Raw genomic sequence first — 23,958 nt, 5'->3', positions numbered from 1 at the left:
ACAACAACAACAACTCCGGTAATACTACTGATCAAAGCTGGGATACAAACAACAACAACAACTCCGGTAATGCTACTGATCAAGGCTGGGATACAGTCAACAACAACAGCACCAGTGATGACAACAAAAGCAACAAGTCTAATCAAAACTGGTCTCAAGGTCAGAATACAACCTCGAACAACCAGAATGTGCCACAGTCTACAAGTAATGCATCAGGAAAGACAGCATGGTATGGCCCATATGGCCTTTATCAAGCTGCAAAGTTCCACAGAGACGTCGATGTTCCACCCATTGCAGAAGAAGAGCCACGATATGATGTACCTCAATCCGTTGCACAAGCCAAAGGTGTCACCAAGCAAGTCCAACCTGGTCGCGGTTACATTTACAACAAGAAGAGCTTACATCCCGCAAAGTATCTAGACACTCTTCAGGATCCCTATGCCAGGTTCATCTTCAAATATCGTCACAAGGAGCAGATCAAGGCTGAAACTGGTATTGTTGTCAGCTTGGATCCGAGTCCTGACACGGACAGGAATGCTCTCGAGGGTAAGAGCAAGGATGAATTGATTGAGCTAGTTCTTCGAGCAAAGGGTGCTTTGGGAGGAGATATTCCAGATCAACCACCGCCAAAACCAGTTCCTGCTCCTGCCGTGCCAGCTCCCTTTGAACAAGTTCCGATTGCTCCACCTCAACATCCATTTCCAACATACTACCTTCCAGCATTTCGACGTCCTTCTGTCCAAGCTTCTAGTTCAGGTGCAAAGCCAACAGGTACTACCAATATTACTGCTGCTGCTGCAGCCGATCAAGGCTGGGGAAGCGGAAATACAAGTAATGCAGCAGAACAACAAAACAACAACTGGCAACAAGGTGGTGAGGCATCAGACAGGAATAGCCAGCAAGCATCCGGAACTGGACGTTGGGACGGCCAAAATGAAGAAGAGCCTGCTGCCGCTCGAAGCTACCCACCACACGATACCGCGCCGAGTAATCCCACGATCCCAGCGCCTTCAGCCATCAGTCCTCTGAATCTTCCTGGACCATCTTACCCTACCAGTGTCCCTGTTCAACAAGACCGAGTGTGCACAACTCCAAATCGGCCGTCTGCCGCCGACGCTGATCCTCCACCACCTCCTTCTCCTCTCTATCAATCCAGCTCTGGCTCGCCCGCCATAGTCCGGTCTGTACCTCTCTCGGACCCCTTTGGCCCCAGTGACGTTGCCGAGCCCCGCACCGAGCCACTCCCTGACAACATGAGGGCACCTGACGTGGACGACCCAGTTCCCGCCGGCTTCAGCAGCTGGGACAGGTACTTTATGCACCCCAACTCGCCAGACATCCCTGACGAGTACGTCCATGTGCCGATTGTGGATGCTCCGGATCGCCCACCGGACCCACCCCCGATGTCCCGCCAGCCGGCACCCGGTGAACCGCATGACTTTTGGCTTTGAAAACCACCATACGGACGTCAGTCGCATCGGTTGTGCCGGGTGTGCGGTTGGTGCTGGTTTGGGTGGGTGGGTGGTGCGGCTGCGGTCGGGCTGGTGAGCGACAACGATGTACTTGTCAAGACAGCAATGTCATGTCTTTTTTGACATGACAAGCATCAGATAGACAATGAAGAATGATGTCAAAATGGTTTTGTTTATCGTCTTGTCGCATGTTAGATGTAAACACACACAGACTGGCATAGAGCGTGTGCGCGCTGTGAACAAGTCCTCGTTTTTCTATTGAAGTCGGTCTCTACAGTAAAGTTTATTGTTGTTCATGATGATTTCGGATGTTTACTTGTCTTTCGGTTCTTCCCCCACGACAAAGCCACCGCCCAACAAGATGGCCGGTTCGTCGATGCTGTGATGTTCGTAACTCAGAGTCCCCACCCCTCCTGCTTCCATGATCAGACTGGTTTCCGTGAGTGGTCTACCTATCCACCGGATGGCGAAAGCGCGTAGGATGTGACCGTGTCCCACGACCATGACGTCCCCCGTCAGATTCTGGTCCTTTGGTTTCCCGATCACCGGGGAGTGGTACTTTGAACGAATCTCGGCGATCAAACCGTCCACTCGACGTATGATATCCTCGGGACTCTCACCACCCGGGCAACCATCTCTCCAAATGTCCCAACTTCCCAGACCCTTTTCCGCCCGTATCTTTCGGATTTCAGGGGACGTTACACCTTCGTACTCTCCGTAATCCCATTCGGCGATTCTTGGGTCGATTGTCACACGGGCGTCGGTCTTGTTTTGTGAAGAGGACGTGTGAAGGTCGGAACCGGAAGACTTCTCAGAGGTTGTTGTTGTTGTTGTTTGCCATGGATAAGGATCGTGACAACCCAGGTCGAGTAATTCGAGTGTCCTTTGAGCGCGATGACGTGGTGAGACGTAGCTGAAGAAGATTGTCAGTGATGTGTCGTGGGGAAGGAAAGGGTTGGAGAACAAAAGACATACATGTGTACCAATTGTCTAGGAACAATCAATCTATCATCTCCCACCAAAGCTCTACCAGTAGCTCGGACTCGTTTCTCCCCGTTTTTCGTCAATGGGATGTCAGTCGTTCCGGTATGTTTACCGGATAATGACCATTCAGTCTCGCCGTGTCGAACGATGAAGCATCGTGGTGTGGTCATGGCTTTTTTTTTCTTCTTTCCTCTTGAGCAGCTCTCCACTCTTCAGAGTTGTTCGAGTCTTGCACCTCCGCCCTTGTCGGCCGCGGACCTCAATCGAAGGCAGGGAGATGCTGGGAAGCGGCAGAGTCGGCTGAGGTTTGACGTATGTATAGGGTGGTGCTCGTGCGTTTCGCAAGGAGAAGAGTCCGTCGACACCGCAAGGTTGATTCAGATATTGGCTGGGATAAGAGAGTTCGAAATGGTGAACAGGATCAAAAGGTAACTTTTTGTGTGTCTATTTCATCTTCCCAAAACCTAGGTAGAGTTGTCCCTCGGCGCTACGTATTCATCATTGAAATGTTTACGCGAGAAAGGTGCATGAAAGCCATAGATACCGGGGGGAGCCGTTTTCCAGATTTGATATGGGGCTGAGAAGAGAACAAAAAGGAGCGGGACCACTGACGTGACGATCTAGCATCTCCAGAACATGTGCTTGGAGGGGTACTGTCGGTGGCTCGGTGTGCCTGTACCGGACTGCCAGTAGCCCGTAAATTAGGCATGACATGGGGGATGGAGCCCAAATACTCCCCGTACCCGTATGTACTCGTACTCGTACTAGTCGGGCGTGGGGAAACCAAAAAAAATACATCAGAATTTGGATATCCGAGAGAGAAAGTATTAACGACCCTCAACGTCTCCCTTGGTACCAACTGACCTTCTCGTTTTCCCTGCAACTGGGAAATTATGCGCGCACGAGTACATCTTGTCACCCATGGCCTGAACTGTTGAGGTCCGAAACAACAATCTCTCTCACAACTGTGACGACTTCGTCACTTGTAAACGGATTTGAAAGGGAATTTCCCGTTCCAAATTCATCAAGCAAAAGCACCCCAACTTACTTCGAGTCCTGGTAGGCTCAATTTGATCCCCCAGAGTCGTTCATTGGGGGAGGATCGGTTGACATTGCGCATTGGAATTAAGCACCCACCTTGAAAGTATTTAACACTTTTATAGGACCCTGCAGGCACTTAAGGTAGGTACGAGAACGAGGTAATACAGGTAAAAACCATGGTACCACCCACAGGTACTTGACTCCATACCAAAACTACTCGAAAACGCCATTGTCATGCCAAAACACTGAACTACCTACATACTGTTATTTCTGTCTGTCTTGCACCATCACCACTGACTCCAGATCCTACCTATGTACTGACTGATCAACAAAGATTAAAAAGGAAAATAACCAAAAAGGAAAAAAAGTGAATGTATGTCCCCCATCTACAATGTGTTTCATCCATTACCGGTTCCCAAAACCGACCCATGTACTCCGTACCTACCCACCCACTCATCCAGTCCAAGTCTGAATAAACTCCCGTTTCGCCATGCTGCTACAACAACAACAACAACAACAACAACAACAGACCTCGTAATCAAGATTCGTATCACATCATCACTCTTGAATGAACATTGGAATCATCCCCATCTCTGTGCACTCTTCAGAAGTTGGACTCAATTCTTCTAGATCCTCCACCGCCACCGTGATCTCGGCACGTTCGGCCTTCCCCTTCCCCTTTGGAGGCTTCGGCTTCCTCGCCCAACCGATCAGGACTTTCCAACCTGACCCAAGTTCCTTACCTTCTTCGATCATCTCGTCGACACCCTCGAGCCAACGTGCCTGTTCCCTGCCAGACTCGGCTCGGACCTTGACCAGCCACTCTTCCCACATCCTGGCACCGAGCAGTCCAGTCAAGTCCGCCACGTCTTCTGTACTCCCGACCGGTCCTTGGACGGCTTCCACGTCCATGTACTGCTTGACGATCTTGCTGATGGTTGAGACCTCGCTGATCGGTCGCGGTGCCGGAACAAAAGGTTTGGCCCCTTGACGCCACGAGTGCCATCCGCCCATGTAACCGTGGGCACTCTCTTCGACTTCTTTCGGAGGTTTCCGTCCCATGGGCATAAACACCCACGCCCTCTTGACTCCTGTGAAGCCTTCCTTTTTCAGTCGGCGTAACCAACTTCGGGCCGCTTCACGCTCATACCCTCGGCGGTGCAATTCGAAGCCAAATTCGACAGACATGGCATCACCTCGAGGTCCGGCGTGAGCGATTGTCGAGTCCATGATCATGTAGTCAATAAACCCGCCTGGCTTCAACACTCGGTGACATTCGCGCAGTGCCAGATCCCATTCGTCAATCTCAGGGACGCCTGGCACGGGGTTATGTTTCAGCAGAACGTGGAGTGATCTTGCCGAGATCACATCAAAATGACCACTGCGGAAAGGTAACTGCCAAAGATGGGGTACCGAAACAGTCCGGTGGTTCTTGGGTGCTTCAGGTTTTGGTTTTCCTGGTGGTCTCTGCGCTTGAGATTGCTCCTTGGTGATGACTGTGTAGATCTTGACATTTGGCCATTGAAGCGCCGCATTCCATGCCCAAGATGCACACGATGTACCACCAATGTCGAGAATGCGAATCCGCCTACTGCCGACGCACATGGGATCATCAAGTGGGATGGTAGACTTCATCCTGAGTCGTTGACATGCCGCTTCAGAGGCCAGGAGACGTCCGCCGTACATGGTCCTCAAGGCATCAATCTGCCAATTGGATGGTTCAATGGATGCAAGGGCAAGTTGTTCGCGCTCGGCAAATTTGAAGGCCATCTGCTCAGACGTCTGCTCAAATATGCCTGTAGCTCGAGGGTTCTGGCTGAACGGTCCCGCATACTTTGGTCTTTTGTGCTCCAGGAGAATATGTTGGCCCAACAAATTCGTGACGTGTTGCTCTGGCAAAGCCACACGGAACGCTTGTATCGCTTCGAGCCGCGAACTGGCATGAATGAACGCATCACGTCGTTTGCGATTGCTGAGCATGTAGCGGAAAGCGTTCAAAAACACTACTTCCTTCGTGTCTAGTTCTGCTTGTTTCTTAGCAACCACAGCTGTTTCGGTGTTGACATCGTCCGAGAACATTACTGTACGACGACGTGTCGTCGCCGCGAGGTCAGTCTTGGCCTTATCTTGTTCGTCAACCTCCTTCTCGTCCTGATTGACATTTGGGTCTGAATCGAGTATTGCGGATAAATACCCGGTTTGAGCAGCAAGCCATGAACCCGTAAGGTCTAGGTTACGGCTTGCATTGTGTTTGAGCTCGTCAAAGTATTTCTCGTCATACTCGAAGCTGACCTTCCTTGGGACTGGTGATGGTGGTTTGGTATCATCGCCAGGACCGTAGAGATCGTCGTCTTCAGTCTGTTGACTTTTTGCTTTTTGTCTAGTGCTAGTATCAAGATCAAAAAGTGCCTGTCGTGCGGTGGGTGGACCTTCGGTCAAGTTCGTGTCATCGACAGCGAGAACAGTTTCTACCACGTTACTTGAGCTTGTATTTTCCCAAGGTCGATTGTAGAACGTTTCGGCGGTGGCAGTATTTGGCATACTTGGACCTCTGGACCTATTTAGGTACCAAGTATGACGAGATCCACTCTGCAAGGACGAGAAAAATCCTCCAGGAGACGGGATACTGAGTTGCGTAAAGCTGTAGTCGGATATCGGAGTCTCCCCATCCGCGCTGCGTGGTCTGTTTATAAGGTGAGGGTCCAACAGCTCACGCATTTCCTGACGTCTCCCGGTCCTCTTTGACGAGCCCGAGCCCGAGCCTGAACCTGACGAGGTTGAGAGGTTGTCCACGCTCCTGTCACCCGCCAAACGCCGAAGAATCTGCAGAGCATCCGGAGGCAGACGGACACCCGGGTCCGACCCGTTGGATCGTGGTTTGACTTCCTCGAATGTCTTCAACTCATCAATGGTGGGCATCAAGGGTGACATGTCCTGTGGCGTGGCACCAGGCACTTGAGGGAAGCTGACCACCATGTCAGTCCAGGCTGTTGTCGCTGTAGGAGAGAGTATATTGGAAAACGAGTGGTTGGAGTGGGCCTCTGCTGGCGACAAGATTACACTGTGGCCATCGTCGAGTGCAATCTCGAGATGCTGTGCCTCGACTGGAGGTGCCGCACTTGGTGAGACACCACCCCAGTTCGAACCTTGTGCAACTTCAAGCTGCTTCATGTCAGGAGTCACCGGAGCGCTTGTGCCTTGAACGCAGGGCGACTCGGATGCGGTACTATTGCTGTCGCCCAAAGAAGGTGGTGCATTTGCGGCAGGCACGGATCTTGGAAGTGCTGACAGTGTTGTTGGCGAGAGGCGAATTTTCGTGGCCGGTGACATGCCATAGGCTATTTCTTTGATCGGACTACTGTCCACCGTACCCCAGGAATCGCGAGGAATGATCAAAGCGGGATATCTGTTTCGACTTGACCTGTTGCTCGCACAACTGCTCCTGCTAGATTCAGAGGCGAATGTCGTGGGGTCGCTGGCAAGAGATGGACAATCATCACTGAATACCGTGCCAGCTTCGCTATCGGAGTAAGAAGTTCTTACTGAGTTGCGTGGGAATCCATCGCTAGCGCTACTGGCTGGAGATGGTTCACAGGAGGAGACCGGGGAAGCGGCGTATGTGGTCGTGGCGAGAGAGCTCTTCCGAGGAGCAACAGTGAAGAGCTGGGAGTTCCAGGCCGCAGGACGACCGATGACGGTTGAATCACTTCCATCTCCTTCGCTATCACTTTTGACCCCTTGACTTCCATCTTCCTTTTCTTCGACAATAGTATTAAGCTGTCGTCCACGGGCCAGCCGAGGCGGGGATTGGTAAGTTGTTGATGGTAAAACGCTCATGCTTTCGGAGGGCCAGCCTTCATAAGATATTAGTTTGGTTTGATAGCTGGTGTTAGCGTCAAGTGTTCATCGAGGGCCAGCCCGATAGCGTGTAGCGAGGTGGTAATGGTAATTAAAAAACTTGTTAGAGCGTCGCCGATCAACGGTCGGACGCAGAAAAACGACGAAGGTAAGGAGCGAAAGTAGAGACAACCGGTAGCGACCAGCAACTCCAGCGACGATGAGGTGTCAATCAGGAAGAGTGTTTGTTCATGGGAAATATCGACGGGTAAGAAGATGAGGAGTAGAACAGAAGACTCCCCTTGGAAGCGCCGTGAACGACAACATTGGCGCTCCGTTGAAACCTGGAGGGAAGATTGCTCAGCGGCACAGCCATGTCACGACCACATTCACGGATTGAGCATCGGTACGTTGTCAGTTGTCCACAATTGGACCAGACGGCGGTGGATAAAGGCATGGGATGCATCAATGGCCATAGCCGAGAAACTGAAGAGACATCTCGAGCCAATTATCGGGCCGGTCCAGCTGCAACCCGTCGAGAAGAGCCGGGAGGTGGCATCGATGCTCGTTCGATAGTCTCGAGAGGTGTTCACAGGATGTTGGAGGATACAGGGAATGGTTGGTGGAAGAACTGAGGGGGAAAGAGTGAGAAGTCGCATGGTTGGTCGTCACTCCATGGCGCCGAATGCCGGGCGCTTACACCAGCGCTACCAACTTGGCCACTATTTATGGCATCACTTGGAATCTGCACAGTCTGGCCAATGATGAAGCCTGAGGATCAATTTGATCGGCTCTCTGAGAACATCAGTCTGGCGAGTTTGTGTGAAGGATATCAGCCTGTAGCGCCGCAATCATCCTCTGGTGAAATGCAAGGCGACTGCGCTGATACACCTCTAGCTGCAGAAGTTCCACGTGATGTTGCTCTGTCAGACACAAGGAATCGAGCATAAGCAAGAAGGACCTCTTCATTCCAGCTCTACTATATGATAATAAAGGCAGATAGTTGCGGTGTGATGAGTAGGAGTAAGAAGATCGTGCAAGATTGAGCGTACCCTGAGCCACGGGAATGAACACTGTGTTTCACCGTAGTATACGGTCAAACACGGCCTTGCAAGATTCAGTCTGTCGCATTCACACAACACGTCTTGGCGCAATCAGTACAGGGTATTCCTCTCTCAGAAGTACAATGATGCCTCACATATTATGTTTTTGGAATTTCTGTCAGCAATGAGACTCGTGGTCTAACCGCAAAGTCACTCCTTCCAGTATCCAACCTCTTCCGAGATCATGGGCATAGTGACTAGTTAGGCGCGACCGGGTACAGTACAGTACAGTACAGAAGAGAGCCGGAATAAACGAGGTAACTGAGGACCATGACATTTACATCGACAGAATTGTAATCCATCCAGTCCGATCCTACTACTATGAGAGTTTCCCCAGTAATCAATGCTGTGAGATTATGGAAGACACAACATCCTCGCCTCTTTGTACCTAGTAATCTATTCCTAAAATGGCTAAGTCTAGGGCCATTTCCCCTCAACCGGCTTGGCAAGTTTTCTCGGTTATCATACTCTCTGTACTTCGTCCTCTATGTAGACCTTGTACTCATCCTACCACAACTTCGGTCGCATGTAGCCTCAAGCCTCATGACACTGTCAGCAGTTATCATTCCCAATTGTCGCTGACATGTGCAGCACATCTGTGACTCCGACTACGAACCGGTCAATGTGACCAAAGCCGTCGGCGCCACTCATGCCACCAAAGAGGATACGCACAGTCGAGGGCTCATGCTGGTCCTGTAAACAACGCAGAGTGAAATGCAGTCTTGAGAAGCCTGCCTGCAGCAAATGCATTGTCGCCGGGACGAAATGCAGCTATGACAAAATCCTGATCAAATGGGATGCCCGGCCAAGGAAAGGCTCTCCCGTAGGAAATCAACTCTGCTTGTACCATCATTCATTGCCCGGCAGCAGCGGATACAACCTGGCCATCAACGAACGACGCGCCATTGACTATTTCCGCTCGCGAGTCTGGCCATTGTTCTCGACATCGGCTCATCCATGCCCGCCCCCTATCGCGCTCGCCATGGCGGACAGGTCGGTATTGCTGGCGACGTGTGTCATGGCCGACTCGCATCGCGTGTTGTTCGATGGACGGAATAGCAAGGAGAACGTCTACAACAAGCGCCTCCACTGTATCACCACTGTACGAAAACAACTTGCAGATGCAGCAGACAGCAAGGGCATGCCGCTATCAACTGTCCTCGTCGCGGTGCTGCTGATGTACTTTTCCGACGGGTTCGTGGAATGCAACCATCCTGATTCTTCGACGTTGAGTCATCATGCCGGCGCAAGAGCGATAATCAATTCTTTGGGAGGTCTTTCAGCAATTATGTCTGATGGAGAGACCTCTATCAAAAGTGAGTTCTGTCTGTCTGCATATCGTGCCTTGCTTTTCTCTCGCAACGACCTTGATTTTGTCCGCCATATCGCTAACATTTTCCAGTGCTACTGAGCGAATTCGCCACTACAGATTTGACGAACTCTTTGCTACACGGCACTCCACCTTCGTTCCCATCCAAGACTTGGGAAATGATGGACATGAACGCAGTGTGGTGGGAGAAGACACCTCCGGGCATGGAATCGTTTGCATCGATATTTCAAAAGATGTCCGATTTGGCGAGTTATCACGATCTCGTGTCACTCGGCAAGCAGGAATTTTCCGTCCAACGCATCAAGGAGTTCGAAGCCGATCTACGGCCAGGCTACGCTTCAATCAGTCCAGTCGAGCTGACGGACCACAAAGAAGAAGAGGAGGAGGAGGACCAGAAACCTCTTGACCCGGACATGGTGCCCTCTTCGGCCTTGTTGCGCGCTTTCCAGCACAGCGCAAACCTGTATCTCTACCGCGCCGTCTGCGGATTGCCGGCGAATCACTACGTTGTTCAACAGCATGCACAAGCCTGCCTCGACTGCATCATGGGAATGCCGTCGCAATCAAAGGCTTTGAACTGTGCGCTTTTCCCACTCTTGGTGTCTGGTGCGCACGCTTTTCTCGACACGAATAAACAGGCAATCGTACGAAAGTTGGACGTCGTATATGGCAATCTCAAGTTCAATGCTGTCAAGTCGATCCGATCGGCACTGGAGGACCTGTGGGCGTCACCTAGACAAGGCGGATCATGGTTTGAAATGTTTACAGGTCTCGATGCACAGGCTCTGGTTCTGTAGGCTTTACGAGTACGATGGGAGGTTGTATGATGACTTATAAAAAATATACGATGTCATCACTGTAGGTAAATCTTGGTTAGGTACGGCAGCTACGCTGCTTTTTCTCAAGCTGGCAAAGCAGTCATAAAAATCAACGACGTCGATCGACGTCGATACTTGAGAGTTTAGTCATTGAAATTGATTTTCATTGTGACATTGCTATTGCACCATAGTCTATTCTCTGTATTGAGAAATGACATCGCAACAGAGCACGCGGTATTTCTTTTTTTGAATCATTCAAACCTGCACCGAGCATGAAAAACATCACTGAGCTTGCTCCTTATGAGAGCGCCCCTCAAGTCTGGCAGCTTACGAAGAAGCAACGAGATCCTTCTTGAGCGTGCCCAAGAATTGTCTCTTCTCCTGAGGAGTCTGGTAAGCACCGTGACCGAATTTGGACGAGGTGTCGATCCACTTGAGGTCGACCTTCTCGAGAGCCTTGCGGGAGGTGTGAGGGAACATGGACTTTCGGAGAGTGATGACTCGCTTCTTGACACCGGGGACGGCACCCTTGAGCAGGACGAAATCGTTCTTGACCTCACCGTAGTGGACGAAACCACCCATTCTGTATGAATATGTTAGTATTTGACGCACACAAAAAAATGAGATGAAAAATTAAGACGTACGGTGTGATCTGCTTGTTGACAACGTCAAATTCTGTGGCAGCGTTCTTCTCGTCCTTGCCCTTTCCGACACGGTAGACCTTGTGGTTGACAGAGGTACGGTGGTGGTAACCCATCTGACCGGCGCGAGCAACGGTCCACTGGACGTGGGAAGGATGCCATGCACCGATACAGGCGACCTTTCTGAGACCCTTGTGTGTCTTTCTGGGAAGCTTCTTGGTACCCCATCTGCTGGTGACGCCCTGGAAACCGTGACCCTTGGTGACCGCGATGGCATCGATCATCTCGTCCTGCTCGAAGATGGTGTCGATCTCGACTGGCTTCTCGAACAGACCGTGACCGAACTCGATCTTGTCTGCGATGCTTCCTCCGTTGACCTGGATCTCCATCAAGTGTGCCTTCTTCTGCTTGAGGGGGGTCGAGCGGATCTGGGTGTGCGCGAGGACACGGATGACTGTGCAGTACTTCTTCATGCGCTCGAGCTCACGGGTGATTGAGGAACCCTTGTTCTCGGAGTGTAGTTTGGCGTACTTGGTGAAGGCCTTCTTCTTCGATCGGTACCAGTTCTTGTAGAATCTGCGTCGCACTTCGTCGCTGAGATGCTCGGCCCAAACGGTGGTGAGCGATCGGAGACCGCGGGGAGTCTCGATGTAACCGACGAGACCGACGACGATCATCTGCCCAATGTATTAGTATGCGCCTTGTCTGTTCGCCCTCGCCGTCGACATACTGGTGGTGTCTCAATAACAGTGACGGCTTCAACGACCTCCTTCTTGTGCATCTTTGCGCCTGGTCGATCGAGGTCGCGGACGATGGTGGTCATGCCGGCTTTGTAACCCATGGCGGCGGTCAAGTGAACGGGCTTTTTGGGATCATCCTTAGGGAAGCTCTTGACCTTTCCTCGATGGCGAGCGGCCCGTTTGCGGGGGAGGTAGGCCAAAGACCCTGTTCAATCATCAGCCTTCATGTCAAATTTAATCGTTTTTGACGATTTTTGAACGTAGAAAATCGCCATTTTCGCGGAAAACTCACCATGACGAGGCGCTTCAAACTTGCGGTGGCTCCTAAAGCGGTTAGATCAAGTCTATAGTGATGTTAGATGACTTACATGGCTGTTTGTGGTCGATTGAAGCTGTGGTATACTAAGAAAATCTCTGAGATAGCAAAATTGAGAAGTTTCGTGTGCACTTAAGGGCGCCAAGATTTCCAGAGCGACTAATCCACTAACTCTGAGAATGAACCAATCATAAGAGATGTTTCCACTTTGATCCACTCCCCTGGTAAACCCTGTAAAAGTGGCAAGTTGCTTAGGTAAGACTATGACGACCTTCGGCACAGTTACTCTACTGTAGTTGCAGTCCAGTGGGCTGAGGGCGTACGGCGAGTTCATCCTTCTCTCGGTACTCATTGTTCTAACATCATTCCCTCTTATCAATGAATGCAGATACCTATTGTTAAGGGTAAAGAACTCCAGGATCAAACGATAAATACAATGAGTGAGTGGTGGTAGCCCGTGCACTCGTAACGCTTGCATCGTTCACGGTACAGATACATCCAAGGAGCATCAGTTGCTAAAGAATAAGTGCTTCTCGTGGATCATTGGTCGACCGGTACAGGTCTCAACCAAACGTTGTCGAAACCAAACTCCAGCACTTGAGTGTTAAGATCAATTCAACTGACGACGCTCTAGGACCGTCAAGGTAAACCAGACGGCTGCAAAACAAAGTAGTACATCTGCAATTTTCAATACTCCAGAATACGCAATTGCTAATTTAGGTAGGTATCTTAGCCCAAAGGGAGACCGAAGCTTCTAAAGGTAGGACGATGTCATACGAGAGTATAATGTATTTGGTAGGGAACTACGACTTACTAGAAATTCAGCAGCAGAAGAGGCCAAGCAATAAGGTCCCAAGCTTGACAGCTTCAAGCGAAAAGGTATGGAGAAGGAAGACTCGAAATAAGATGATCCGAAGACGGGTCACACAAGACCTCAACTGTCAGGCCACAATGAGCGAACATGTCTTGGGAATATCACAATCAAGACGAGGTCACGCCAGAGGGTTTCAAGCAAGACGCCGCCAATCTTGATGACGGTAAAGGTGATGAAGATAAAAGATGCTGGTGTGGCAGACAAGATCCCTTCACACTTTCGTGGAGGTTGCTAGGTAACTCCATGAGATCCATTGATTTGAGACCCTTACTGCCAACAATATCCCTGACTCTGCCAGATGGCCAGGATGAGATCTCGACGAGGCATTACTAATTCTTTTCAGCAGCTTTGTCTTCTTGATGCCACCATACTCCTTCCATTGCCTAACTTCAGGATCCTTGAGTTGGTTGTCATTGGTCCGGGTGTGGCGTCAAACTCATTCCGACACAAACAGACAATTTGGTCACAAATGCCGAACGACTCATTTCAAGTTCTCCGTTCCCGTGGCTCTACGATGCGGGACTCTCAGCATGCCTTTCCTTCTGACTTCTGAGCGGATAGTACTTCCGGGCGGTTTGGGAAGACAGAAGGTCTTGAAATCTAATTCGAACACCTTCACGACCAGAATGAGGAGCGTGCTCGTGTAGGCACTCCACTCTTCACTTCATGAAAGGCTTTCCCTTGGTGCTACATATGGGTCTGCCATCATCATATATCCCACGACATATGATCTTCAGTATTCAGGGCTCCGCGTCCGCAGCTGTAGGAAGTGCGCTCCTCGTCACTGAGTAGGAGAAGCACTGCCAGCTCCCGGCAACATCAGTTCCAGAATTGGGATTGATGAGTGCCTCATCGTCAGAGTGAGGCAAGTGAGCGTTTGAGCCGGTTGAAATGATCGCTGACACAATCAAAAACTAATGAACAATAACAGCAACCACAGCACTGAGTTCACTTCAAAAGCAGAGATATGGCAGGTAACGACGAAGTTACCCAAACGACTCTGGCAGCTACCCTATCAACCGCGTGAATCATCCAGTGACAGCAAACAAATTGTCGACTCGTGCCATATGTTACACCTGTAGTATAGTACGGAGGACTCGACTAGCATCTGGTGAAAAAATGATTAGCCCGATACTTTGCCGCCACACAGTACGGCGGTTTTCAGGCCTGTCTTTCCTTGGAAGCGCATTACTAATTTGCTTAACCAGACACCTGACATTTCGGGTTGAACGACTCAAATTCAACGACAGCAGCTTACACATCCGAGCACATGCGGACATGACTTCTCAGCTTACACCGCAAACTATCTCATGCCTTTTTTGTTACCATTCCGAGGTGGTTCAGAACATGTGCGCAACGGCATTAACACAGATTCCATGGTGGAATATCTGGGAAGTGGGAAAGGGATAGCGAACCCTGTATGATGATCACAATGGTGCAGGTAAGATTTACGATGATCCCTTTGAGTGACGACCAAGAGTTGGTAGCTCTGGGCTACTTGTGCCTTTACGGGTGTGAAATTGTCAGGATGCTTGTTTGAGAGAATCTAAGACAAGCTAGGTGGAGTACTCATTGCAGTAAACTACAGTGCACAAAGTATTCAGTTTATTGAAGCAAATGCATTGACATTGAGTACAAATTGAAGCTGGTGGCAATGGTTCAAGTTGATCAGCTCATGTGTCTGTGGTATATATATTTTGCTTCTCACTCTCACGGATGTTCGACTTTTTCACCTTCATCGTTGAAGTTGAAGATGAGGATAAAGAGGAGGAGTGGGAAGAGTTAGAGGAAGGAGAAGTGGTGGAGGAGGTGGTGACAGAGGGAGAGGGCGAAAAAGCCCGATACTCGTTACAAGCCAATTCCAACCTCCGAGCGAGAACGCAAAATCATCCTGGTCAGCTGCCCAATCCCAGAAGCCACGATATGATCGAAAGATCAGACAATTCTGTCACCCTTTCCATGGTAGGACTTGCAGAATCCATGACCGGGCAACAAAACCAGGGCCGGGATTCGTCCCATAGTGAGAGTTCGACGCTGGTTGAGAGTGCGGCTTCTTCCGTCGATATCAGAACACGACTAATATTCACATTGCCGAACTCCCTTTCGCTCTACTTGTAGGTGAGATCACACAGGAAGTCATACAAGAAGAAGAGAGGTACAAAAGACCCGGAATGGGCAGCTTCTGGTGATAGACTGATGTTGATAAGAAGCAAGCGACATGTTCATTACTCGCGTTTTCGAAGGTATGGGAACATACTTATTTAGGTCACGATCGACTTCTGTTGATGGGCTGACAACGAAGTTCGAGATTGATATCGGTCGAGAATGCACTTCTTCGAGGTGAGAATCGATTGATTGTTGATGAGCATACACATCCTATTGCTCTATTATATATATGTACAAAAACTCACAAAATACGACTTCGGTTGTTTTTGAAGATGGTAAAAGCATCAGACACGGTAGTATATGCATCTTCGTAATGATATTGCTCCTCACCGTCGCAAGTCTTGTATGCATGAGGCCACCTTCTTGCGTTTCCCTCACCTCTTGACAATGATATTTCCTATCGCCAAAAAATAACCCAAAATACCGATGAGCTGCTGCTGCGCTCGTAGTCGGCGTGTCTTGTCTCGCCGGCTCGGGCTTAGAGGTTTCGATGCTTTCGCGATTTGTTGTCATGTAGTTGCTCCTCCTGCTTTCGTACAAGGAATTGCTGTCTTATGCTCACGGGCAAGGAAATTGTGGTAGGCGGGTGCGATAGAGTCGAGAGGAGGTGTCCCTTATATCCCTCGTAACTGGCCGACTCTGATGCTGTTCCTTCTTTCATTAACGCGCTGGGAAATGAAATCCATCCCTCGCCTTCCTTCTTGTGATCCTGCCGTAGAACCAACTCTGGCCGCTCTTTAATTTACTGGTCTCTTCGTTCTCTGCTCTTCCTTCATCTCTTTATGCACCACCCGCGCCAGAAATTTCCAACGCCCTTCGCATCGTTGTCTATTGTTCCATGTTTTATTCCCATTCTCCTTTCTTCACCGTGCTACTCCATATCTCAAATCGGTGTTCACGTTACCTTCCAGTTCTCGGCTCGTGCTTCATCGTACATGATCACGAACATTTAAGCACCTAAGATAGGTCAGTACCACTAGTCACTAGTGCAGTTCTCATGCTAAAGGGCGCTTCAGTCAACAATCCCTAGCCTCACTTTTCCCAAGATATGCCACCCATCCGTCGACTTTTGTTGTCTCCCTAAAGATCAGTTGAAGTCAGAAATACCAGTTGACACAAGGTGCCACTCAAGAGCTGGGTTCATCATCCTTCAACGAAACAAGTATTGGTGGGTTCGATCCCCACTCAGTCAATGAAGGCATCGAAGGATCTCTGAGCCAAGGGGCAATGATGACAAGTCCCGATAGACCGGAGGCTGACCTCTTTTTTTTCTGGCTAGGTTAATACCCGTATCTGAAGTCAGAAATACCAGTCGACACAAGGTGTCACTTAAGAGCTGGGTTCATCATCCTTCAACGAAACAAGTATTGGTGGGTTCGATCCCCAATCAGTCAATGAAGGCATCGAAGGATCTCTGAGCCAAGGGGCAATGATGACAAGCCCAGACAGACTGGAGGCTGACCTCTTTTTTTGGGCTAGGTTCATATTCGAGTTCTTTTATACCTTTTACCTCAGCAAATGAGTCATTCTTTCACATGAGGTAACCTTGCAGGCAACATGGAGATGCCGAGTTCCAAGCCAGCAGCATCGTTTGGTCGTGCAGGGGGTGTGGGGAGTGCCACGGCTTGTCTTCGGTAACAAGGATTGGAACTGATTTTTGTTTGGCTTGCAAACGAAGACAACTTGATAGACTTCGACTCGGTGTCACTTAGGTTTGTGAAATGTTGGTTCAAATGTTGAAAATTCTCCGTTCTAGGAGGAACATGTAGGTTAATGAAACTTCTTGATTCGGTTCCGATAACTTACTTAATATTTAATTTTTGAAGCCGTAATATCTAGGTTACCGAGTTAAACAGGCGATAGTATCTTGGCGATCCCTGGGTGCTCCTGTTTAACCACGGGAATTAAGTAAAATCCTAGTTCGAGTACAATAGGAGTGGGAGTGGCGAGTTAGTAAGTAAAGTTTCCTTCACTATGCTAATGTGAAGCTTCCTAGGCTCGGCAGGCTTTTGCGTTACTTGACTTGAACCCACCGATGCGCGCCCAACAGCTCACCTAAGCATGCCAGCATAGCATGTCAGCCAAACAAACCAATCACGCTAGCCAAACATGCTAAAACTCGTCGCAGAGGTAAAGTTACCACAAGGCTGAGTGTAAGCAACGTAGGCGTGTACGAGACCAGAGCCAAAGCGGACCCTCACTGGTACATAAGGGAGAAGGAGGGCGGTAGTGGCAGAGCGGCGGCCAAGGGGAGCAGAACAGAGTAGAAGGGGAGCTAAAAAGAGAGGAATGAGGTTGACAAGGGAGCGATTCGATTAAAGAGTAGTTAGCGCAGGAGCAAAGCGGCGGGGTATTTAATAAGTTAGCGAAAGAGCCCTAAAGGACGACAGTTCGGGGTGTATGCGGAGTATATATTTATATATATCTCTGATTCTCTCTGCAGAAAAGCAGCAGGGTGAGTATCCCTACACACAAGTCCGTGGAGTATGGAAACCGAACGATGTCGCCATCGCCTTCCGCCCTCTCGTGAGATGAATCCCTCTATGATGCTGACGATGGAAGTGATGCCGATGTGGAAAAGACGTTTGGTGTGTTCCCGGACCGAGTCTGCGGATCTAATCTCGGATGAACATACAAAAATTGTATCAAATACCAACGGAGACTTCTGCCCCCGATGGAAAATGCAGTGGTGGCCCGACAGTGCAGCTATGAAGGAAAATATACAATCCCGGCTGAGTATGAACGTGTCTTCAATCACCCACCACAAACTTGGATGGCTTTTGGTTGGACTCGGGGGGCACTTCTGTCGGAAACAGTCAGACAGTGCGAGATGGCGTTGACATGCCAGTAACATGGCATTGCTCTGGAGGAAAATCCCTTCGGCCTGGCTTTGTTTTTCACTCACATATTGCCTCCCTCCATAGATGAATGAGCACCTTGATATATCACTTGTCGGTTGATCATTCCGGCCATTTCGAGCTCCTTGAATCGACCCGGAGTCTTTGTTTGGTCCTTTCCCCACCATTTTCACGCTCGATGACTGTCTTGGTGGTGTCCGAGTGATGCCAGCAAATCGTACCCCTTCTTAATTCCGGATTTCAAAGTGATACCAACAAGTCTCTCCCAACCCGCCCACAGAGCTACATTCGTACATTGATACTGGTACGTTTTGCGGTGTTCTGCCATCACAGGGACAAGACTAACCATGTCGTTATAGATGTGGCTCTCATTCCTCGACCCATTCCACTGCATGATCAGTGCCATATATTCGATCTTTGCTGTGGCTGTCCTCTTTTTTTGAAACCTGAGTACGCGGGCCCAGAACCGAGTCGCTCCGTAGGAAGTCAGGAGCGTCCAGGAAGCGCCTCCGTCCTCTTCAACCCAACAGAGACGCATCCGGGGGTCCGGGGGTTTACACTCTCTCAGGTACCCATCTACACGCGTACGCTGTGACCAAGGGTGGCAGGAAGGACCCCCGAGCTCAAACGTGACTGTTGATCTACTGTGCTTACGGGGAAAAGGTCTCGTGCGCTGCCCCTGCAGGGTACCTGGCGGAATTAAAAAACGACAGACATTGATCACGGTTGCACCGGAATGGTATGCGTTCATCATTGTCGCTCCGAGTCGAGCCGGAATTCGACTTCAACGGACCTCTACAAGAAGGAACAGTAGATACCGGAGACCCCTCCAGGGTTTAATCTGCTTTATGCAAATGCTAATGGTACTTGCGTACCGACGACCTTTATCCAATCTCAGGTTACGGTGACCTGCGTTCCATACTCCGTAGATATGCAAAGACTGGAATTGTTACAGGCTCCAAGCCCTGACCAGTCAACCCGAAACCGCGTCAGTGTGAGAGAGAATGAAGCTGGAAGGGATATGGACATGGAGAGAAAAAAAGTATTCATTCCTTCGTGAGCCAAAGCAAGACAACGCTAGCAAGAACCGACTTGCACAAGAATATAGACGTCATTTCCGTACCGCATACAAAAGGCATTTCTCCCACCAGTCCCGTAACATGAGGACTGTGGCCCGACCGTCATCCCTCTTCTCCGTCCCGTCTGGGTTGCCCATTATGATTGCAAACAACCAAAACACTGCGACGATCCAAGCGGCGACGGCGTTGCCCAAGCTTATTAGAGGTGAGATGACGTGGATTAGCACCAGACATGCCGGGCTAAACTCAAACGTATGTGCGTGTTCCAAAGATTTGGCGTAGATCATTTGTAAATGGTTTCGGAAGATGGGACCGATCATGCGTACGAGCGTGACGGACGGTGAGCATTCTTGCCGGCAAAGTCGTAAGGGGAGGAGTAATATTATAATGAACACAGCAAAGATCGAATATATGGCACTGATCATGCAGTGGAATGGGTCGAGGAATGAGAGCCACATCTATAACGACATGGTTAGTCTTGTCCCTGTGATGGCAGAACACCGCAAAACGTACCAGTATCCAGAGAGCATGGTCATTCTCAACCTCTTCCTCTTCGGCTTCGGGTTGTATGTACCGGAAGATGGTCGAATTATCTTCCATCATCTCGGACTGGATGTGGCTACCTCGATGGAGACTCAACCCATTGTGCGATGTTTGGTATGACTGTCTGGCCGACTCTTTTCCCGGACATAACCCTCTACCACGTTCTAACTGTGGGCTGTACTGGTATGATTTCTTTTGTAGGTATTGATCGACTTCGGAGGCGGTCGAGGAGCCAGATTCACGGCTCGAGACCGAGCCTCCGAGTCTTTTGGGTTCGGTCCGGTAGGGGACGGTCGGACTCGACGTGTTTGGATTGAGATGTGCTGGTCGCGGGTGGGATATGGTAGGGGAGTAGTTGTGGGGGTAATTGTTGGTGTTGCTGCTGTTCAAATTTGGAGGCGGGACGGCCCTGCGGCTTTCATAGTATGCGGCAACATGGCTCATAGGCGGTGGACGGCCGGCCGACGAGGCCATGATATTTACAGCCTTTGCACAACCAACCCCGAGGAGTTGTGGTCAACGGCGGAGATGACGGTCGTTCTCATAACCGGGGCGGGAGGGGTTCGCGGTCTGGGATGGCAGTAGTAGCAGCAGCAGCGGCGACGACGACGACTCCCGGAGCAGCTGTGGCAGGACGAGGTCGAGTTCGAAGTGACATGGGGAACAAACAATGATATAGCAACATGATTATGAGAGGCAAGACCAGAAGCCAGAAGCATCAGGATCACGACAGAGTCTTGTCTGCTTGTCAAGCGCCTTCTTGGTATCTTGGCTGATTCTGGGCGTTCGCTTGGCCTTGTAACCAAGCCATTTGCAAGTGTTACAGAGGCGGGAAGCATGTTCCTTACCTGTGAATGAGGCATCGTTCGCATGCGGATCGCCGGGCATTGCGACGGGCATGTTGTGGTTTGCTCTTCACACGGGACTCTGGTCAACGAGATGGTTGGGCGTTTTGTCGCAAAGCCTCAATGTGAAGGGGAAGGCGTGAAGAATGCCAAGAATGTCGCAGATCTGGGCATGGGAGATGCGGCAGCTTGGGCGGCGGCGGGCCACCAGGTATTGCGGATTTCTGCCCAACCAGCGACCTTGGCCACGGCTTAGGTGGTACGTAACTCCCCTACAACATCTCTCGCAGTGCTCAGTGGTTCCTCTACGACGAGGATGAGCACGGATTACAGCACAGCGTACAGGTATCCGTACCCCTTGGCTAGTGCGGCTACAATTCCCAGCATCCCTGATCATCTCGACTTGGCTTGTCAGAAACAGGGCCATTGAGGAATTACTCGTCTGTTTCATAAGGCTAGACACCCACGACTCTTTTCCCCTTTCACTGTCTAAATATCAACTAGAACAAGGGTTTTGTATCGGGCACGCGGCACATGATCAGCTGCGATCATGATGATCATATTGTGCCCAAGAATATCACAAGCCTGATGTGGCCCATAAAACAAAACACAATTGAGTCCGGGCAAATCAAAAGCGCACCCGGATATGCCAACAGCCTTGTCAATTCTCCCCAAACATTGGCGGTGGATGGCCAAGGTCAATGTTGTGAAATTGCCAAGAGAAACAACTTTACAAAGCCCGGAATTCGTCACCCTTGACGCATAACTCGTCCGGAGTGCGAGTACAGACACTTGGACGGTAATGCGCCTCCTGCGGTATAGCCTCTGATTGACCAGACAGAAGCTATACTCATGATGAAGGTCGAGATCTTATTGATTAGGAAGCTGAGCTCATACCGTAAAGCCTTGCTCTGAGAGCGAGTAAGACAGGTCACTCGAGTTCCGGCTCGCAAACGAACGCTGAATAGACGCGAATTTCTCCGGATGACACAGAATATACGCCCCTGCAGGTTGTCAGAAAAGCTTGTATGATTTCCGGTAGAGCCGGGATAAAATACAAACACCATACCAAGACTATAGCATTCCTTACACGGTTGGCGCCGAGAATGCTGAGATTCTCTGGCCGAGGTTGGCAATACCAGAGCTGCATTCAGAGAACAAAAATAAATTTCCAATGAAGATCGACAAGTTCCATAAGAGAACTCTTTTCAACTACGAGTATGAATTCAGCTTCCTCAGTCTGTTACAATAACACCAGGTATCCCCGCTCAACCATATCGCAAGTCAATTTTGTTTCGGTTAGCACTTCGGTAGCACACCCATAGTATTCGCATCGCCCCCTCACTCCCATACTGAAGGATTCTGTTGTGAGACATTGGCACGTAAATGAAAAGTGTAGACCTACAAAGTAGCAAACCGTCGTACTCGAGACACGCCCACCGTCTTACCTAAAAATCATTTGCAAGATGGCATAAATTCGGAAACAACTCGTCCGAGACAGTGAGCTTTCAAACGGAAAAAGTCCACGTATACAGTTCAAATGTGGCATGTTCCACGAAGATGTGGTGATGACACTGCTGTGAGCGAGAGTACCGCAGGGATGGGATAAACCTGGCTTTGCAGGGACGAATTGCCCACAAGAGATTCAGACCAATCGAATTGCATGAGAACAGAGGCATCGTTTTAGAAACGCTGTCGTACCACATGGCTGGAATCGGTCATGATGCTGTGCTGCCCGAAAGTTGTGTTTGGGTAGTTATCGATATGCAGTCGTTCAGCTTTGTCCATGTGTAACAAATGCTTCAGAAAATCCGGATGACGCTAACAATTCAGCTGCAGTTGTCCGCTGCATCTCGCCTCTAACTTATCACGCATATTGGCGATGACCATCGCTGCTACAGAAGATTCATGCAAGGTTACTTTCCGAGATAAAATCACTACTAGCGCATTCGGAAGCGAAATCATCAGCAGCTCGTGTCAATGACACCATGGGGAAATCAACTCCATCAGACAGTTGATGGTGATGCAGGGTCGGCAGAGTCTGTTTCTTGACGTTTTTTTCCTGTGCTACCAACGTCAAGATGCGGTCATACTAAGTCTGACGGCTTGTTGCTTAGGTATGTAGTGCACTCCGCGCGAGTGGTACAGGGGTTTGACGTTTGTGTCATTTGGTCTCGTGCAGCGAGACTTGACTATTCCTGTTTGTTGTGGCGGGAAACGCTTTTCAACAAAATCCCATGGTCGGTGATAGCATTTTCACCATCAGCATAGATGCCTGGGATCTTCAATGCGCTCACGAATATCGTCACGATAATATCTAATAGCTGAGGGGCTGATCATTCTCCTGTCCGGGCGCTAAAGGTCGATCTGTTGGAGGTCGAGCGAACCAGCGGTCAGGCAAACCCAAGGGGGATAGATTGGCGGAGTTGACAGTGGTGTCAGGAAGAGTCAAGTACCGTTCAGTGAGATCTTCCCACGGCAAGACGGATAGACGAACCATAGCACAAGATTAGTGCCACGGCGACCTTTGTCAACAAAATGTCACAACAGCAGCTCTTGTACAGTACAGGGGAGGGAATGATGGCTGGACAGGTGGATCCTCAGCCAACACGAGCCTTGGACGTTTTAATACGGAAGTCAGCAGCATGATGCCCACCAGCAGCCACATTATTGTCCGAACACGCGAAAGCCCAAAAAGTGACCAGGGTTCAACTAGCGGCACCACCTCGTCTGGGTTTATCTGGCGCCGCCACCATCCCCAAACAAGTCGCCTTTGTTACTGTACCGAAATAGCCACGGAAAGAAAACCCAGCCTAAGATCGTGATCAATGGGCGTTCCTGAAGCACGTTTCATAACTTTTGTGTTGCTGCAAGACGCAAACCGCAGCCAAGGTATCATGTCCTCTGTATAGTCCGTACTTTTCATTCTTCAGTAGCGCACCTTGAGCTGAGATGATATGGTCAGACTTCAAACCGAGGCTGAACGCGGCGTGCTTTGGAGGGTCAAGAGAGTGGATGGTAGGTTGGGTGTCTCATCTTCTCCTGCGTTGTTTTCTTGCAGTAGTAGTGGCCTTTCAGCCGGAAGCCAGGCTGTCGAAACAAGACAAGATTGGCAGTAGGCTCATCAGACTCGTGGAGGAAGAAATCTGCTAGGCTTGTTAGGCGAAAACTAGCCTTTGGGAGAGGTGTGGAGAAAAATAGGTCAGGAGGTCGTGTTTGTGTGATTGACATGGAGGAGGCCGGCAGCGAAGCGAGGAGAGAAGCTCCGAGGGAAAAATGGAGCAAAAGGATATGTACGGAGAGTGATGAAA

At 50.0% G+C, this 23,958-nt stretch overlaps 7 protein-coding genes across 8 annotated transcripts in view; 2 read left to right on the top strand and 5 right to left on the bottom strand.

The window, feature by feature from the left end:
• PV06_08524 (uncharacterized protein) overlaps positions 1–1,451 on the top strand; it is a gene marked incomplete at its 3' end in the record, with an annotated part of 3,535 nt that extends 2,084 nt beyond the window's left edge. Inside the window, exon 2 of the mRNA XM_016409871.1 lies at positions 85–1,451. Within this exon, the coding sequence (XP_016260179.1) occupies positions 85–1,451 (1,367 nt within the window). The remainder of the gene's footprint in view (positions 1–84) is intronic.
• Positions 1,452–1,629: 178 nt separating this feature from the next.
• Positions 1,630–2,975, bottom strand: PV06_08523 (uncharacterized protein). Its single transcript, XM_016409870.1, has 2 exons — positions 2,448–2,975; positions 1,630–2,385 (listed from the first exon to the last, which is right to left on the bottom strand). Exons 1-2 carry the CDS (start codon positions 2,624–2,626, stop codon positions 1,785–1,787), a joined length of 780 nt encoding a protein of 259 aa, XP_016260178.1. The 5' UTR covers positions 2,627–2,975; the 3' UTR covers positions 1,630–1,784.
• Positions 2,976–3,711: 736 nt separating this feature from the next.
• On the bottom strand, positions 3,712–7,998 carry PV06_08522 (uncharacterized protein). The gene has a single exon (XM_016409869.1). It carries the CDS (start codon positions 7,332–7,334, stop codon positions 4,056–4,058), a length of 3,279 nt encoding a protein of 1,092 aa, XP_016260177.1. The 5' UTR covers positions 7,335–7,998; the 3' UTR covers positions 3,712–4,055.
• A 950-nt stretch (positions 7,999–8,948) lies between these two features.
• PV06_08521 (uncharacterized protein) lies at positions 8,949–10,725 on the top strand. The gene is made up of 2 exons (XM_016409868.1): positions 8,949–9,753; positions 9,840–10,725. The coding sequence occupies exons 1-2, from the start codon at positions 9,087–9,089 to the stop codon at positions 10,562–10,564; spliced, it is 1,392 nt and encodes a 463-aa protein (XP_016260176.1). The 5' UTR covers positions 8,949–9,086; the 3' UTR covers positions 10,565–10,725.
• A 2-nt stretch (positions 10,726–10,727) lies between these two features.
• PV06_08520 (60S ribosomal protein L3) lies at positions 10,728–12,382 on the bottom strand. Its single transcript, XM_016409867.1, has 5 exons — positions 12,335–12,382; positions 12,259–12,290; positions 11,957–12,171; positions 11,230–11,903; positions 10,728–11,168 (listed from the first exon to the last, which is right to left on the bottom strand). Coding segments are annotated over exons 1-5 (1,179 nt in total). The 5' UTR covers positions 12,337–12,382; the 3' UTR covers positions 10,728–10,912.
• Positions 12,383–15,514: 3,132 nt separating this feature from the next.
• On the bottom strand, positions 15,515–17,589 carry PV06_08519. 2 transcript variants are annotated; one of them, XM_016409866.1, is made up of 4 exons: positions 17,378–17,589; positions 17,129–17,328; positions 16,583–17,074; positions 15,515–16,279 (listed from the first exon to the last, which is right to left on the bottom strand). In XM_016409866.1, exon 4 carries the CDS (start codon positions 15,833–15,835, stop codon positions 15,533–15,535), a length of 303 nt encoding a protein of 100 aa, XP_016260174.1. In that variant the 5' UTR covers positions 15,836–16,279; positions 16,583–17,074; positions 17,129–17,328; positions 17,378–17,589; the 3' UTR covers positions 15,515–15,532. The 2 variants fall into 2 exon arrangements, with proteins under 2 accessions (XP_016260174.1, XP_016260173.1); XM_016409865.1 differs by having other exon boundaries at positions 16,583–17,314.
• Positions 17,590–18,903: 1,314 nt separating this feature from the next.
• Positions 18,904–20,276, bottom strand: PV06_08518 (uncharacterized protein; the record flags this gene model as incomplete). Its single annotated transcript, XM_016409864.1, has 2 exons — positions 18,904–19,717; positions 19,773–20,276. 2 exons carry the CDS (start codon positions 20,274–20,276, stop codon positions 19,292–19,294), a joined length of 930 nt encoding a protein of 309 aa, XP_016260172.1. The 3' UTR covers positions 18,904–19,291.
• Between the last annotated feature and the right edge of the window lie 3,682 nt (positions 20,277–23,958).

Source organism: Exophiala oligosperma (assembly GCF_000835515.1).
Source record: "Exophiala oligosperma strain CBS 72588 unplaced genomic scaffold supercont1.8, whole genome shotgun sequence".
NCBI lineage: Eukaryota > Fungi > Ascomycota > Eurotiomycetes > Chaetothyriales > Herpotrichiellaceae > Exophiala > Exophiala oligosperma.
This window is presented reverse-complemented; position numbering and strand designations above follow the sequence as displayed.

Bases quoted from the DNA above. Each gene is read 5' to 3' on its own strand.
- PV06_08523 (XM_016409870.1), bottom strand. From the start codon at position 2,626: ATGACCACACCACGATGCTTCATCGTTCGACACGGCGAGACTGAATGG. The intron at 2,386-2,447 runs GTATGTCTTTTG...AATCTTCTTCAG, and splicing joins CCTAGACAATTGGTACACAT to CTACGTCTCACCACGTCATC.
- PV06_08522 (XM_016409869.1), bottom strand. From the start codon at position 7,334: ATGAGCGTTTTACCATCAACAACTTACCAATCCCCGCCTCGGCTGGCC.
- PV06_08521 (XM_016409868.1), top strand. From the start codon at position 9,087: ATGCCACCAAAGAGGATACGCACAGTCGAGGGCTCATGCTGGTCCTGT. The intron at 9,754-9,839 runs GTGAGTTCTGTC...AACATTTTCCAG, and splicing joins TGGAGAGACCTCTATCAAAA to TGCTACTGAGCGAATTCGCC.
- PV06_08520 (XM_016409867.1), bottom strand. The intron at 12,172-12,258 runs GTGAGTTTTCCG...ATGATTGAACAG, and splicing joins GTTTGAAGCGCCTCGTCATG to GGTCTTTGGCCTACCTCCCC. The intron at 11,904-11,956 runs GTATGTCGACGG...TACATTGGGCAG, and splicing joins CTGTTATTGAGACACCACCA to ATGATCGTCGTCGGTCTCGT.
- PV06_08519 (XM_016409866.1), bottom strand. From the start codon at position 15,835: ATGACAACAAATCGCGAAAGCATCGAAACCTCTAAGCCCGAGCCGGCG.